Source organism: Sceloporus undulatus, chromosome 3, assembly GCF_019175285.1.
Source record: "Sceloporus undulatus isolate JIND9_A2432 ecotype Alabama chromosome 3, SceUnd_v1.1, whole genome shotgun sequence".
NCBI lineage: Eukaryota > Metazoa > Chordata > Lepidosauria > Squamata > Phrynosomatidae > Sceloporus > Sceloporus undulatus.
In genome coordinates, this window is record NC_056524.1 from 88,415,594 (window position 1) to 88,432,243 (window position 16,650).

The window sequence follows — 16,650 nt, forward strand, 5'->3', positions numbered from 1 at the left end:
TGGCTTTCGTCTACCTTCCTTCCACTTTCCATTCGGGTTAACATTAGTTTAACAATGACGTCGTGTGAAAATCAACCCGCAACCCCCCCCCCCCGTTTTTGCGCAGGATTTCCTCCGTGTGATAAATTCCTTAGTTACTTTTCGTTGTGTTGGGCTACACATCCCATTATCCCCAAGCAACATAATGAAATTTGCAATCCAGTCTATCTGGAAGGCGCCTATATTGGGAAATGCTGCCAAGTGGGTTATAAAGGACTAGCTGAAAAATACAGTGTTTTCAACATGTGGTTTCAATTTTTGCTCTGTGCTGGGCGGTGACTGCTTTCCTATGTGGAAAAAATTCAATGTGCCATTTCTACATGCTGTTTTCAAATGCCTGCAGTGGTACATCTTAAAAACAAATTAAATTTGTGGTAAAGGAAGAACAGATAGCAGTCAACTCTTCCTCCTTTCCTCCCTCTCTTTTTTCTTTCTCTCTTTCCCTCCCCCTCTTTCTGTTATAAATCCCCTGAAGGCAGAGTTTGCTGAGCTAGTTAAACTGGCTCTTTCTGTCTTGTTTTTTTTAATTTTGGCAAGGGAAAAGTTCCTCTCTTGTAAAAACAAGAAGGCAGACTTTCTGATTGGACATGGTTTTGGAAAGGATATGACATCAGCCACATCCCTCACTTTGTTCTGTATGTCTGCAATCTTCTTGCACTTTTTTATTCAGTCAATGAAAGAGGTGTTCTGTTAAACTGCAATGCCAAGGTATTTGGGTTGCTCTGGACCTGGATCTGCATTTAAGTCCTAGTCTTTTGCTAAGTACTTTTCTTTTTACCTGCTCATGGCTTTTTTTAAAAAAAAATATGTAAATCACTCATTGGAACATGATGTGTGTTTTTCTTTTTTAAACAGGCAAGATGGAATTTGAACTCACATGATCTCAAAACGGTGAAGTGAAATAACTGTATCCAGAGTGAGCAGTCTTGCAATGGACGAGGAAGGAGCAAATGCCAGTTCTCACATGCCACAGGGATCAGAAAGACAGTCTCATGTAGCCTACCAACCAAATCCATTGATGGGTGGTGAGTAATATTGCTCTATGTATAGTGCACCAGAAGAAACTTTTCACAGTGGAAATGGAAGGACCATGGAAGATGTGCTAGGATAGTTAACCACCATGTATTTATTTAGAAAAATTGCATGACGCCCTTGATAATATATGATCTGGGTAGTTTACAGTGCAGATTGACATTGATAAAGTATAGAAATATAAAAATGAAATTTGAATACATGTCTGTACAGCAGGAATACGAAAAGGTGCAAAGGCTGTAATCTATGTAGTTTTACCTGGGATAACGTACCCTTCCACTCACTGAGTACTGTCATTCCAGTGAGACTTAACTTCTGAATGGACATGCATAGGATTGAGTTATAAAATTTTTAATACAACAGAATAGGCTGCACAATTACACTAATCCCTATAGAGGTTGTTAAAAAAACAAACAAACCTGAAAAGCAGAAATGTCTGACTCATGAATTGCTTTGTGGAATTGCCATGCCACTAGATGTGAAGAAGTACTGTATACTTGAAATAGATGACATAGTTGTGATGACCAGATTCAGAGTTGTATTGTTGTTGTTTTTGGGGAAGAGAGTTATTTTTCACACAACAGTTGGTGTTTGCCGTAAAGAATGTTCTTTTTGCAAACAGATGATCTGTTTTAACAGACTTTTTGCAAATAGATGGATGATCTGATTTTTTTAAAAAAATGAGGTGACTAAAGATATAGTTAGCAGATTTTGTGAACTGAACATGCTATCTTAATTGAGAATGTGTCTTTTTTATTAAATAGTTGTATACTGACAATGCATAGTGTATTTTACTATAATAAGATTGTGATCACACCAATAGTGGTGGCTTTTTCCTTACCTTCTCATCTCTGTACAGTACTCTGTAGCAACTTTCCTCAACTTAATGTGCATTAGATGTGTTAGAACACTACTTTCATCGTCCTCAGCCTTCACATCCAATGGCCATGCAGGCTGGGGATGATGGGAATTTCACTGGTGGAAGTAACTATTATTCTATAGTCTTTTTAGTTTGTAAGATATTTGGAAGGGATCTTCTTTTTTGCCTGAATAAAGAAAGTACCATTGTACACTGAGAATGCATGAGTCTCCCTTATCCAGAATTCTGAAAGTGGAAATATTCCAACATTCAAAATTGTCCACATGGGTGGCTGAAATAGTGATGTCTCTGCTTTCTGATGGCTCAAGGTACACAAACTTTGTTTAATGCCCAAAATTATTACAAATATTATGTATACAGTTGCCTTCAAGCTATGCGTATAAGGTTTATATGAAACATGAGTGAATTTCAAGTTTAGATTTGGCTCTCATCTCCACGATATCTCATTATGTATATGCAAATATGCCAAAAAATCCGATACACTTTTGGTTGCAACCATTTCAGATAAGGGAGTCTCAACCTGTAAAAAAATATAATACTGTAGGCCCTTGGTATCCAATGGGGTTTGGTTCCAGCCCCCCCCCCCCCCCCCCCCCATGGATACCAAGATATGTGGCTGCTCGGGTCCCATTGAATACAATGGCATAACAAAATGATATCCTTTATATAAAATAACAAAATCAAGGTTTGCTTTTTGGAAATTATTTATTTATTTGAATTTCCAGCTGTGGATGATTGAATCCATGGATAAAAAAATCTGTGAATACAGAGGGCGGATTATAGTGACAATTTCCACGTGTGATCTATATTTCATATAAAATGTCTATAAAACTGCAATACTGTATTTTGAAAGAGGGTGTTGATTTTTCTGGAATAGGGGATGGGCTAACCTTAACACTTACTCAAATGAGTGGTTCTCTTCCATTTTCTATTAATAAAACTTCATGCTGTTTATTGATGTTATTGTCAACATAGGTCTGAGTGATACAAATTTATGAATCCATTTAAGTCAGAATGCATATATATTACACATATTAAGTCTGTACCATCAAATTAGAAACAAACAAAAAGACCTCCTCTCCAAATCTGTACACTGTAGTGCCACTTTAATTGCCATGGGAACATCCTATGGAAACTTGGAACATTTTATGCATTTTATGGAGGGGCATTTAGCGTTCTCAGCCAGAATGCTCCCCCAAACTATTCCAGAGGATGCAGCCATGGAAATTATAGGAGAAACATAGTGCTATACAGCCAGTCCTCTGTATCCACAGATTCAACTATCCACGGTTTGAAAATATTAAAAATTATATAAATAAATTCCAAAAAGCAAACTTTGATTTTGCCATTTTAAATAAGGGAAACATTTACTACACTTTAATTCCATCCTATAGTATCCTGGGATTTGCTGAGAATTTTAAATACCTCCCCCCCCAAAATAACAACAACCCCATGTGTGTCTTAGGTTTCCATAGGATGCTGCCATGACAGTTAAAGTGGAATCAGAACGCTTTAATTTAGTGTGAAAGGAACCCTTAGTGACTTGCAGTAGTGTAATCCTCGGTTACACAATACTGGGCCCTTTTTGGGGGAGAAACAGCAGTGCAGGGAGTAGAAAAAGCCATATCTGTCACCAGTGAAAACTCCCAGCTCTGAAGCAACTTAGGCAGGACAGCTTTTCCTTTTGACAGACATTCTACTGTATTTTGACATTCTATGTCACAGCCTCAATGGCAATGTTTCCCCCGCATTTGTGCAGCCACCTGTGAAGCATCAATACTTATCATCCTCTGAGCTATTGATGCAAAATCCTGGATAACATAGGATTATAATTCAGGATTTTAAAAACAAACTACTGACTTTGAGTATTTGGTGAGAGACAGGTCAAAAGAGCTGCCCAGGATTTAGGGCATGCAATCGCCTCTTTTAGTGCCAGATGGGGGCCGCGGCAACTGCACTCCACGGCCCCGATCTCGCCTTTTCGTGGCGCAAAAAGCCGCAAAAAGCTTTTGGTGCTTCTTTGGCGTTGCATGATCTAGATGTAGCGCCAGAGGAGCACTGTGATGCTGTGTGGTGTGGCACATGGCATTACACTGGCCTGGGGACGGAGTCGGGGCGTGCGTCATATTAATGGCCGGTCTGTACAGACTCTTAGTAAAACTGAATTCATCCAACTTAGTCCAATGCCAGTAATGACAGAAGACAAAGACGTTCTCTGAATTGAGGAAAGTTTTAAAACAGAACTTCAAACATTAAGGTCCGGGGAATGCATGCAGCCCGCCAAGCAATTTCCAGTGGGACAGCTTCCTGTGGGATATGTGGTGGCTGGCTGCTAATGCCCAGTCAGGTAGAGTTCACATCACAAGCCTCCTCCACAGCGCAGCTTTACTCCTGATCAATCCTTCACCATCCTTCCAAAGCCAATGCTGCCAAAAAAACTTCCAGCTAAATGGAGGATGAGTAGGGAGAAAAAGAACTAGGCAAGCATTAAAAAAAACCTTGTAAAAGGAACTTTACTATCAGAGGACTTTCATTTTAAAAACTCCCCAGTTTAAAAAGCCATTTGTAGTAATCTACTTTAATTTCCCACTATCTGCACTTTAAAGGGAAATATCACATGCTCCCATGTGATGGAGAAGTGGGCACATTCTAATTTTAGTTCCTTTTATTGTGATATTTGCAGCATTTTAATCGCTCTTATTCTAAAAAAAAAAAAAAAAACCCCACAAAAAAACCCACCCCGGTAAATCATATGAATACTATCTTTCCCCCCTCTTTTCAGATCAAAATTCCCAGGTTACAGATAAAGTGTCCATATTCTATGCAACCACTTGTGTCTGCTCTAGATCCTTGATAACTAGGTAATGATCAACCCTATGAAAACATCCATTTCAAATATGATTCCAGGGTACAATAAACTGATTGCTGACAAAACATCCCATTAACTAAATGTTGTAAACAGTAAGAAAACCTTAAAAGCGTATTAAAACTTGTATCACTTAGCAAAGTAATTTCTTAAACATTAATGTTATTTCATAAGTAAAAATCTTAATTAATAAGTGCCAAAGCACACTGTAGAAATAATGCAGTTTGACACCGCTTTAACTGTCCTGGTTCAATGCTAAGGACTTCTGGGAATTGTATTTTTCTGAGATATTTAGCCTTCTCTGTCAGAGAGCTCTAGTACCACAACAAACAACAATTCCCAGGATTTCCTAGCACTGAGCCAGGGCAGTTAAAGCGGTGTCAAACTGCATTATTTCTGCAGTGTGTTTTGGGCCTGATATTAATTGAAATTTCCCTTTTTTATATTATGGTTTATTTGCATAATAGTTTAATGATTAATTATACCTTTACTTGGAAAGTGAGCCGCTAAAAACCTATTTGCAGCACGAAGAACTTTAACCCGTTTTAATTTTGGCCCTTACCTACTTCCAAGTTGTGCAGTCTGCATTAAGGATTTACTTTCCTTTAAAAGAGAGAGAGAGATGTTCATGTAAATTATTATTATTATTATTACTACTACTATTACTACTACTACCATTCTGGTCTTGTTGGCATTAGCCTGTTTTGATATTTGTGTTTAAATATTTTTGAAACCTTGGAACAGTTTGACTCTGCCTATAGTCCTCTGTACTCTGATCCATTGCAAAACATTACTCTTTCACCAGTAAGTCAAGGGGATCAATGGCCTAGTTAAGAACAATATTGTAGGCTTGTGGTCATGGATCTGCTTTTCTGGAGAGCTACTTTGAAGAGAGAAGAGAAAGCAGTAGCCTTCATTGCACCACTAGCCATAAAAATAGACAGATGATGGCAAGTTTTATTGCTGATTTTTCTTCTATGTACACCTCTGTCTCTGGGTTGGCAGTTGAGATTAGGACAGTGTACTCAGATATTTTACTCTTGGGACCCCCCCCCCCTTTTTCATATGGTTTCCCTCCCCCCCCCCCCACTCAATATAGTATAGGAATAAAAATATTTTGTTTATTTAATGTGCTCATGTTCATTCACACATTCACGTATGTTCATATTTTAACATTTTATAAGGAAATAACATGATTCAAATTAGTATAGTTTTAATGTAAATGCAATATTTAACTCAATGCATCTGTAAATTTTACACTTAAAAAGGTTTGAAAAGAAGAGTAGGTGGATGAATTAGGGCCTCCAAGTCTTCTACCCCCTTGATCAACTCTTGTGCCCCCCCAGGGGAGGTCCCTCCCCACCATTTGAGAACCACTGGATTAGGAGATATCTCTGCAGCAGTTAAATATAGACAAAGGGTTCACTTAGTTGATGTTGATCCTTGGAGATATTTACAAGCCACGCTTACACAAACTAACATCAGAATTTGGTGTTTTTCTGATACCATAGGGCCTGAACAGATAGGCCAAAATAAAGCTGCTTCGGGTCACTTTGGAGGTATGCTATTTAAATGCTGCATGTGTCCTCAGAGGCCAGAAGTCACGACAAAACCATGCTTCAGTCCAAACATGGAATAATGCTCTGAGTGGAGTGAAGAGGCTGTTGGATAAAATTCCTTGGAGTAACACTGCAATTTATGGCAGCCGTAGGTGGCTAGGATAAGGGACAAGCCTTTTCTACTGGCAGAAATGTTTTCAGAGGTCTACTGACAAAGCAGTCTGGTGACATAACTGCTCTGCTGGCTATGATCTCTGAGCAAAAGACACAAAAAGGGGGCAGAGAAAAGTCAAAACAATAAAGAATTCAGGAAATTATTTCATTACAAAGAATATTGGGGGGGGGGGGAGGAAACAGCTGGGATAAAGATTACATCTTCCCTATCCACATGCAGTATTCCAAGTATATCTGATGAAACGTGCTGGAGAACATCCCAGTTAAAACTAATACTAGTATTACTTAATTTATTTTTCAACTTTTGTAATTAATGTTTTAGTTGTATCCTTTTAAAATTATGGTAAGCCACTTTGAATCTTATTTTGGGAGAAAGGCAGGATATAAATCAATCAATCAATCAAACAAACAAATAAATAAATCTTATTAGTCTTTAAAGTACCACAAAACGTCTTGTAGTTTTTGCACCAACACACTAATACAGCTACTTCTGATCCCTGGATTAGCTTCCCATATATTTACTAGGGAGGAAGGAAGAAACTGAGGTTTCCTGTGATGGATGTTTATTGACATAACTAGAGTCTGTCCTCATGACACCAACGGTTTCCTCCTGGATCACCAGCCTTGGAATCTCAGATCAGGCAACAGTATGGGGTGGGCATCATGTGACCTTCCAGATTTGGTGGAACTGTAACTCCCAGCAATCCCAGCAACCGTGAACATTTGTGAGAAATGTTGGGGGTTGTGATTTAGCAGCATCAAGATCTTTGATAAAAACCCACCAAAATTAAGTACAGCTTGCGCGCCCCATCCGTGGGCTTGCCATCCACGGCTCTAAGCTCATGTGGACGGCAAGCCCCAGATGTTACAATGGCACACACAGCCATTGAAACAAACAGGACTTGAGATCTCTCGTTTTTTGGCATACGCGATGGATCCGGAATGGATCCCCTGCGTATATAAGGGGCCCACTGTACTTTCATATCTCATTAGTTTTCAGTGTGCGAATTAACCATACCCTTAATCCTTCCCAGGGAGTCTGGTTGGCTTTTGCCTTTTCCTTATATTGTCATACAGAGGGCATAGTGGGAAGCCCAGCTAACAACAATGTCCTAGGACTTTATCACACAGAGAAAATCAGGGGTTTGAACAGGTATTATCCAGTGATATTCATGTGATCACGGTAAAGATTTTCACACACCATCGTGATTAAAGATGACTTGTCCTGGGAATAACCAGGGAACAACCAGCAACAAATCATTCATGGGATTTCCCCATGAATGAATTGTTGCTGGTTATTTGCTGGTTATTCCTGGGATAAGACATCTTTAATCGTGATGCATGTGAAAATCTTCACTGTGATTGCACAAATATTGCTGGATAATGCCCATTTAAACCTCCGATTTTCCCTATGTATGATAAAGTCCCTAGTTGTTGGGAGCAGCGTGGCAGCTGGCAGAAGGCATGTAAAAGTGAGTAGACAGTGGTTTGACTAACTTTGAAACTTTTATCTCTTTCTTTACCTGGGATATTTTGGCCTTTTCCTGAATGACATAGGCCTGAGTGATAAGGCTGGCAGACTAAAAAAACAAAGCAGTGTTGTGTCTGCTTATTTAAAATGGAACAAACACACAGATATCCATAACCTGTAAGAATTCTATTAGCCGGAGTGAGATTTACCATGCAAATGAAGATAACCTGATTGAATTACATTCTTCTTTCCAAACCTTGTTTTTTTCCATCTCTGGGCAGATTTTGTTTCCGACTGGTCTCCTATACATGATGCCTCCCTACATGGGCGACTGCTTGCTCTGAAGAAACTCATCAATCAGGTATTGTGCTATTAGGGAGATAAACATTCAGTTTGCCTTGCTCATTAAGCCTTCTCTTGAAAGCACACTCTATTTTGTGCAGGTAAGGTAGCAAGGGCTGTCGTGTGCTTTGACCTTGAGAAGAGATATAACACAGCATCTCCAAAGAAAGATAGTCTTACAAGGGAATTTTTTTAAAAACAACACGTTGGGATTTTATTAAAAAATCTGCCTTGGAACATGAAATAGCCTTCCTGCTCTCTCTAGAATGGAGTTTGTATGCCTCTCCCCTTTCAGAGCCAGTGCTACCATTAGGCAGATTGAAGCTAGTAGCATATGTTGGGTGGGGTGGAGGTGGTAATGGGAACAGAGAGGCTTTTCTTCTTTGTTGGAGTACAAAGGTATGTGTTCCAGGCAGCCTGCTTCCACCCCCTAAACTAGACTGTTGTCCTCAGATAAAAGGGAAGATATTGTCCCATTGCTGATGTTAAAAAGTCCAGTCAACTTAACTGTTAAAAGTTAAGCTTGATGTCTTTGAAGACCTCTTTAAGAAAACATTCTTTTCTCTCCTTGTTTTTTAAATAAATATAACAGCAGTTAACATTGTGAAGCAATGCCATATTCTTACCTAGGATAATTCTTAACCACTTTATTGGTTTTAGAAAAAAGATTGGATACCCATTTACATCTATGATTGTCTTGGATGAGCCACAATGGAATTTCCACATTTGTATAATTAAACATTAACAAATGGTTTCCACATTTTGTCTCAAAATAACTCGCATACGGTTTTTCTAATGACATTTGTAGTATTTCAAGCCTTTAAAAGTGCACAGAATACATAAAGATGAAAGGCTTTCCATTTCTCCAGTCAAAAAGCCTTTCTGCTGTTCCACTGACCTTTTTGGAAAACGTGTAAATATGTCCAGTTCTATCAGTCAGAAGCCCTTTCTTCTATTCTATTGCTTTACATATGTAAATATACAATACAGAGCAATCCTAGGCATGTTTGCACAGAAGTAAATCTCATTACGTTCTGTGGGTTTGTTCCCTAATAAGTGTCCTCAGGATTGCTTTCTCGTTGTCTCTTTTCTTATAAAAAGCTTACCAAAAAGAACGAATATAGTTAGAGATAATTAATTAAAAAATCTTTTCACTACACTTGCATAGCATCTGGTTCCTGCAGTTCCTAAGGCACAATGTTATCAAGAAACAGGTGCATCCTGTAGAGATAACATTGCAAAAATAAAATAAAATGTTAACATCAGCAGTTTTAGTTCTAGAATGACCTTTAAGTGAACCAAAAAGTAAACAGCTGTCAAAATTACCCTTCGCTAGAGTAATGAGAACTAGGTTGCCTAATACCAGTCAGTGATGGATGTGTTGATCTGACAACATAAAATATTCCAGGTTTTCAAAGAACCATCGGTATGAGCTCCTAATTACTACTTCCTCTATTATGCCAGGGAACCAGTGTGAATCTCATGACTGCAGATTGTGTGTCTCCTCTCCACGAAGCTTGCCTAGGTGGATATTCTGCTTGTGCCAGCATTTTGTTGAAACATGGGGCCCATGTAAGTAATGAAATTTAACTAAGGTTTTGGTACATGTGGAAAAAAGAAGGAACTTTATTCAGAGCCCGTTTATAGCTCATAAAAGTGAGTCAATCCAAAACTTCCATCTCATTCCATTTTGCCATTTCCTGATGTTGTGTGTGTGTGTGTCAGAGGATCTTGCTTGATGCCCAATCTGCCCAATCTTAAAACATGAATTAGAATAAATACTGTGGAATTTCGTATTCTATCTGTGGTATTGTAGCTAATTGGTAGGAACAGTTAATTTCAAATAAAAGAGTTACCTGAGGAAATAATTCCCTCTGATACTAGATTTAAGGGAACGGGGCATGATGATTTTGCCATAAGCAAAACACACGCTGATAATGCTCACATATACTCTGTTAATTATGTTCTTGGGGCTGAATCTTAACATGGAAGAGGGGACAAAAGTTCTGGCTTGCTATAAATTTAAAACTTGTTATAGTTGTTTTTTCTTGATTTTTTTTCATTTGCCAAAGCTCTGCACTGTTTATGGTACTAAGCTGTGGTGCCTAATAAACATGTTGCATGACTATATCCCAGTCTTAAGTCCATTGTTTGTTCATTTGTTTTTTTAAAACAACATTCCTTCCTTAAGGTAAATGCAGCTACTGTTGACTGGAACACACCTTTGTTCAATGCTTGTATCAGTGGCAGTACAGATTGTGTAAATCTGCTACTGGAACATGGAGCCAGCCCACATCCAGTATGTGACCTGGCATCACCTATCCATGAAGCTGCTAAGAGAGGTAAGCCTGTCAAGAGATGTCAGTTACATGATAACATGAAGCATGCTGCTGAAACAAGAAAGATGGTTAGGTTGGGCAAAGCAAGCATTGGGGATGTCCGTCATGGCAGAGACCCCTTCCCAGCAACCTGCACAACTTCATGTGACCCCTGGGAAAAGCAGAAACTGTCAGCTCATGAGTTTAAACCTAGGTTTGAACTCATTGGCTGGTGTACCTGGCCAAAGTGACCTGGATGTAGGTTTCACTCTGGTTTGGTGAGAGGCATATTTATTCTGCTCCTGGGCCTTGCAAGGCAAGTCATTCTTGGGAGCTTTGTCCCATCCATTCTCCTTTTAAGCTGTATCAAGTTCAGAGTATTTGCCGTGGAACAGATGGGCATGAAAGTGCAACCTGAATCTCCTCCAGCCCGAAGCCCACTGTCTGCACGGCCTGCTTCCAAGACAGGCTGTTGACGCAGGGGCTGACCAACACCGCCAGGAATCAGGCTGTCCTGGCTTCTTTTTTGCTCCGGTGCGGCTTCTGGCCACTTTGGAAGCATGCGTCATTTAAACAGCATGCCTCCAAACCGGCCAGAAGCCACTTCATTTGGCCTGTCTGTTTGGGCCCCAGGTTATATAACTCATGTAATGGATTTCTTCCATTTTTGATATATGTAGCTTGCGTGTCATCTGAAACTATACAAACTGTTTTTAATTTTAACAGTAGTTTCTAGAAGCAAACCAACTTCAAACCTTAGTTCATGAAGGTACCTTATTAAATTTAAATTAACCAGAATTTATTGTTTGGATAACATGTGGAAGCATTGCTGGGGAGTAACTGGTAATAAATAGACATTTGCAATTAATTTCTTTCCCCAATAACTAAGTATCACTACAATACTTTACAACTGTCACTTAATTATTCTTATAAGCATGCTGCCAAGGAGGAGGAGAGAGCAATCATGTGGAAAAACACTAGACTTGTTTTTCATAACACCGAACCATATTTTAGTGGTATATCTCCATGCAACCTCCCTGCTTTTTAAGAGAATGGTCCCAGTTGTGTAGGGAAGGCTAGGAAATACTGGACTAATTTGAAAAGATTGTGAGTCTACAAATTTTCAACTGCTGTGATTCTGGGCTACAGTGTTTAATTATCCAGTGCAAATAATTTGAATTTTAACTATGTAATCCTTTAACAGGTCACACTAAATGTGTAGAGGCCCTTGTATCTCATGGAGTCAATATTGATCACAACATAAAACACCTTGGTACTCCACTTTATATTGCTTGTGAGAACCAGCAAGTGGACTGTGCCAAAAAATTACTTGAGTCAGGTAATTCTTTAACAAGTTATATCCTATATACTACAGGTTGAGTCTTTATTATCCGAAATGGTTCAGAAGTGTTTTGGATTTTGAATTTTTGGAGGATTTTGGAATACCTGTATTTGCATATACATAAATAATGAGATCTCTTGGAGATGACACCCAAGTCAAAACACAGAATTAATTTATGTATCATATACACTTTATACAGAAAGGCTGAAGGTAATTTTAAGCAAGATTTTAAATAATTTTGTTCATGAAACAAAGTTGGTGTGTATTGAACCACCAGAAAGCAAAGTCTCACTGTCTCAGCCATCCATGAACAAAGTTTTGGTTTCCAGAATATTTCAGAATTCTGGATAAGGGAGACTTATCCTGTACTAGGAAACTCATTCTTTTGAGCCTGGATCCTTGTGTAGTCTAAAGGGCATTTAACAGTGTTTTTTTTTTTTAACTAAGATATCTGGGAACTATACTGTGTCAAGATACTGATGGGTCTTTGCTACTTTCTGTACCCATGATATCTTGGTTATAATGCTCAGTACAAAAGGAGACTGGCATCCACTTTCAGTTTTAATCTAAACATATTTAGAAGATTGTGGTCCTTAAATGATCCTTGGGGAACTTTCTAGCAATTATTTATTTGTAATTATTTTGAATTCTTTGTTGCAGGAGCAAGTGCAAACACTGGGAAAGGTCTAGAGTCCCCTCTCCATATGGCTGCTCAAACTTCCAATGCTGATATGGTGCATTTGCTTCTTGACTTTGGAGCAAACACAAGAGCCAGGAATGCTGAGGGCAAAAAACCAACAGAGCTAGTTTCACCAAGCAGCTCACTTGCACAGATATTTCTGCAGAGAGAAGGTGCCCATTAATCTTTGTCTTGTTCAAAATCAAAGTATGTAAGAAGTTGAAGCAGCTTTTGAAAAGACTCTTGTTAACTCTGGCAGTGATAATGTTTGCCATTATGTGCTCAAAGAAAATCCCCTGCAAATCTCACCATTTAGTTAGGACCGCTGATGTCGCAAGTTTGTTTTTGATGTTACATTAAACAATGGGAGTATACATGGATCTGGATCTGAAAAGAAAATGGAACAAGGTGTTTTTTTCTAAGAACCAAGCCTTGATTGGTAATATAATTCTAATCCATGCCTGGTTTGTAACATGACACTGAAATGTTACAATAGGTAAATGCTAGGCAGAAGAAAATCTTCATATACCTTCACTAAGCACATACCCTCATATCTGGAAAACATATATGAATGTCTTACTAAAAGGTACCTGTTGCAAAATTGTTCATAGTAGCAGTATTCCACCTGGCATACACTTATGCTCAGCAAATACATTGTATGCCCATCAAAACAGACTTGCATAATTTCCATGCATTGTGTACTCACTGTATACAGTGTAAATGGGGATAGTGACGTTTGTTTGTTGTTTAATTAAAACAAACCTAGTGAATGAGTCACATATTAAACAATTTGAAGACTTGTTATACATGTGTATCTAAGTTAACAATGCCTCTTACAAAGAAACTCCTCTTGGCAAAGTCTTTTTGTGCCTGCCCAGTCCACGTTCCTCCCTGATGTATGTCTAGCTGTAGTTTTTTTTAGCAGCATCAGCATTGGGAGGATGGTGAGGGAGAGCTGGAGAGGCAGAGACTTTCAGCACTGGGCTTTGGCAGTACTTTCTGCAGTAGACAATGCAATAAACTTGATCTGGGAAAAATGGGATTTTGCTCCAGCTGATTTCACTGTAGCTGCATATCTGTGATGACAGCAAGGAAAGTAATAACTACAGCTTTGGGCAGAATCCCTTACTGAACATGCATGAACAGGGAGACAAAGACAGATAAGCCTACATATATCTGGCCACCAAAAATGGAAATCAGATTAGCAAAGGCTCATGAAAGAAAAAATCATCCCTGGATGGATTTTGAAAGGAATTTTACAAGCAGTCACTAGAAGATAAAGTGCTTTTGTTTACTTACGCAGTCCTTTCTTGACCTGTGTTTTTCATTTCGTGCATGCATATTATTAGTTTTGAATAAAGAATTTGCTGTAACATTAAAATTGTTCTTCTTTTTGGGGAATATAGTAACTTTATTATTTCCAGATTATTTCTATTTCAGGTGCCACATTTTCTGTTAAAGAAGTAATGCCCAGGAACACACCTATTTTGTTAACTAAGGTGTACCTGTGTAGGCTTGATATGCTTAATCGTAGATTATTTTAGTCAGGATTGTGCATGAGGTATCAAATAATCCCCAAGGCATAAATAAATCACTGTGTATAATTTACCACTTGCTATCTGTATATTGCATTAAATTCTTGAAAAATACTTTGAAAGCCAGCACAAGTTTCACCAGCAAAAGAATCTTTAAACTTCCATTAGCCATCTTTGATTATCAGGCTTTGAACGATTCTTTAAATTCATCTCACAGTTGCTGAAAAACAATATAACTGCTAAATTAGAGCTCAGTGGTGATGCTGAATGACCACACTCAGTGTGGTGATAAAATGACATGCTGTACTTTGCAATGGGAGTTCTGATTTCCTGTTTTGACACACTCATGCTGTCCTATAAAGTCAACTCATACAAATAAACAGCAACTATGGTTAATTTACATTTACCCAGCAATGGGTTATCTTCCTTTTTGGAAATCAGGATCTGTCAGAATAGGATATTGGATTATGTCCAATTGCAGATATAATTACTGAGATAATGGACATTATCACACCAGCCTCATGTCTCGCAGCATTTGCTTTATGAAAGGAAACAGGAACATACCTCTTTGAAAATGTTTCTTATCACACCTCTCTTCTTTTGCATGACTGCACTGCTTTGAAACCATCCCAGGTGTGATAAGCCTTTTTGCTGCAATTCCAGTATTACAACCAGTAGTGCCATGAGGGGGCCCAATTCTCCTCTCCCCTTCCTGCTTGCTATTCCAAAGCACACTAACACTGTGTTTCTTGGTTTATTTATTTTTAATTTTGCTGTGTTTGCATAACTCGTAAAAATGATTAAAATTATATTCATTTTAGCATTATGCAGACACAGCAAATATAAAAATAAAATTAAAAATCCAACAGGCACAGAGGCACTACATTGCTTTGCAATAGTGAGCAGGAGGGGGAGAGAGGAGGAAAATCAGGCTCTGGCCTGCCACGTGACTGTTGTAATGCAAAAACTGAAGTGAAAAGACCTTTTGCACCTGTGCAGCTGCACTACAGAAGTGACATGACAAGGAATTGACAGGTTTGGCATGTTAATGAAAAATGCACTACAGTACTAAATGGAATGCAGGGCAACAGTAGGATGGACACAATATTGTGTGATAATTACTGATCCAAGATGCTTTTATGCTGTTAAAATCTCTCTGTCTATCCTCATGTGGTAAAGTCTAAGCAGTCTGAATACCTAGAATGTTTTTTTAAAAATATAATGTTGAAAAAAAAGTCTTTGGGATGATCCAAAATGTACACTCTGCTCACATTCAAATCTTATGTCATATTTGAGGTTGGGATGTCAATTTTCTTTGTTCATATTGGGGTAATGCATCCAAAACAGAGTTTTAGCATGTAACTTGTTTACATCAGATTTTATCCAGTTTCCATTGTGATGATAGTGTCCTTGATCTATCCACTGTTTTATCTATCCATGGCTGAGATGTGTTAAATAGGATCTCCCTTACTGTTCATAATGGGTTAAATGGCTATTTACTAGCTCAATTTTTGCTTTACATCAAAAAGGAGGAAGTGTTGCATTAAATACAAAGAAGTACAGAATATTTTGGTGGCAAAACATCAAGACAATTGCATCTCTGTTATTGTTTCAGAGTAGATTTCCTTTTAGTAACCTTTTTTATAACTCACTTAATTGCATTGTTTTTCTTGTAGCTTCTTCTTTTTGTAACATGATAATTTGATTTTGATCTTCTCATCTTTAGGTTGGGATGGTCATGGACAAGCCATTCTAAGTGTGGAGGGCCTGAAAGCTTCCAAATATTGTGGGAGACCTGAGCATTTAAAATTGTTTTCTTGCCATGTACCTACTCGGGGTTATAAGAATAAAAGCTGGCCTTGTTATGCAGATCAAACTGATTATGGAAAACCAATATTAAGTCAATAATATCTTGCTTGTTTCTTCAACATCCCCCCTCCCTTTTACAGGGCCCTTTTCCTTGATGCAGTTATGCCGCCTATGTATATGGAGATACTTGGGATCCAAAAGACAACAAAGAACAAATGAACTTCTTTTACCAGATGAGCTGAAACGGTTTCTCTTGTATCTTTAAAAGTTTTCTGTTTTCTAGTGGCTTATTAAAGTTTTGTTTCTTATCCATGTTTATTTGTACAGTATATAACTCGGTGTAATGGTTTGAATTTTGGACTAGAACACTGGGAGACCAGGGTTTGAATCCTGGCTTGGCCATGGAAACCCACTGGGTGACCTTGAGCAAGTCACACTCTTTCAACCTTAGAGAATGGCAATGGCAATATCCCCTCTGAAGAAACTAACCAAGAAAACCCTGTGATAAGTTCACCTTAGGCTCGCCCTAAATTGGAAATGATTTGAAGGCACGCACACAACAGCAACAGCATAGCACAAACACCAAAGCTGGGTTGTCACCAAG

The 16,650-nt window shown here is 38.4% G+C and overlaps 1 protein-coding gene across 4 annotated transcripts; it reads left to right on the top strand.

Moving 5' to 3' along the window:
- Window positions 1–587: 587 nt before the first annotated feature.
- Window positions 588–16,354, top strand: ASB9 (ankyrin repeat and SOCS box containing 9). Of its 4 annotated transcripts, none has more exons than XM_042458192.1 (8): window positions 588–747; window positions 895–1,064; window positions 8,303–8,382; window positions 9,828–9,935; window positions 10,555–10,705; window positions 11,886–12,020; window positions 12,684–12,909; window positions 16,187–16,354. In XM_042458192.1, exons 2-7 carry the CDS (start codon window positions 971–973, stop codon window positions 12,884–12,886), a joined length of 771 nt encoding a protein of 256 aa, XP_042314126.1. In that variant the 5' UTR covers window positions 588–747; window positions 895–970; the 3' UTR covers window positions 12,887–12,909; window positions 16,187–16,354. The 4 variants fall into 4 exon arrangements, with proteins under 4 accessions (XP_042314126.1, XP_042314124.1, XP_042314127.1 ...); XM_042458190.1 differs by having other exon boundaries at window positions 12,684–12,875; XM_042458191.1 differs by having other exon boundaries at window positions 723–801; window positions 12,684–12,875.
- The last annotated feature ends 296 nt before the right edge of the window (window positions 16,355–16,650 follow it).

What these genes read in the sequence shown, in the direction of transcription:
- ASB9 (XM_042458190.1), top strand. Translation starts at nt 971, where the DNA reads ATGGACGAGGAAGGAGCAAATGCCAGTTCTCACATGCCACAGGGATCA. An exon ending in TGAAGAAACTCATCAATCAG is followed by an intron (nt 8,383 to 9,827) that starts GTATTGTGCTAT and finishes CTATTATGCCAG; the next exon opens with GGAACCAGTGTGAATCTCAT. An exon ending in CCATGAAGCTGCTAAGAGAG is followed by an intron (nt 10,706 to 11,885) that starts GTAAGCCTGTCA and finishes ATCCTTTAACAG; the next exon opens with GTCACACTAAATGTGTAGAG.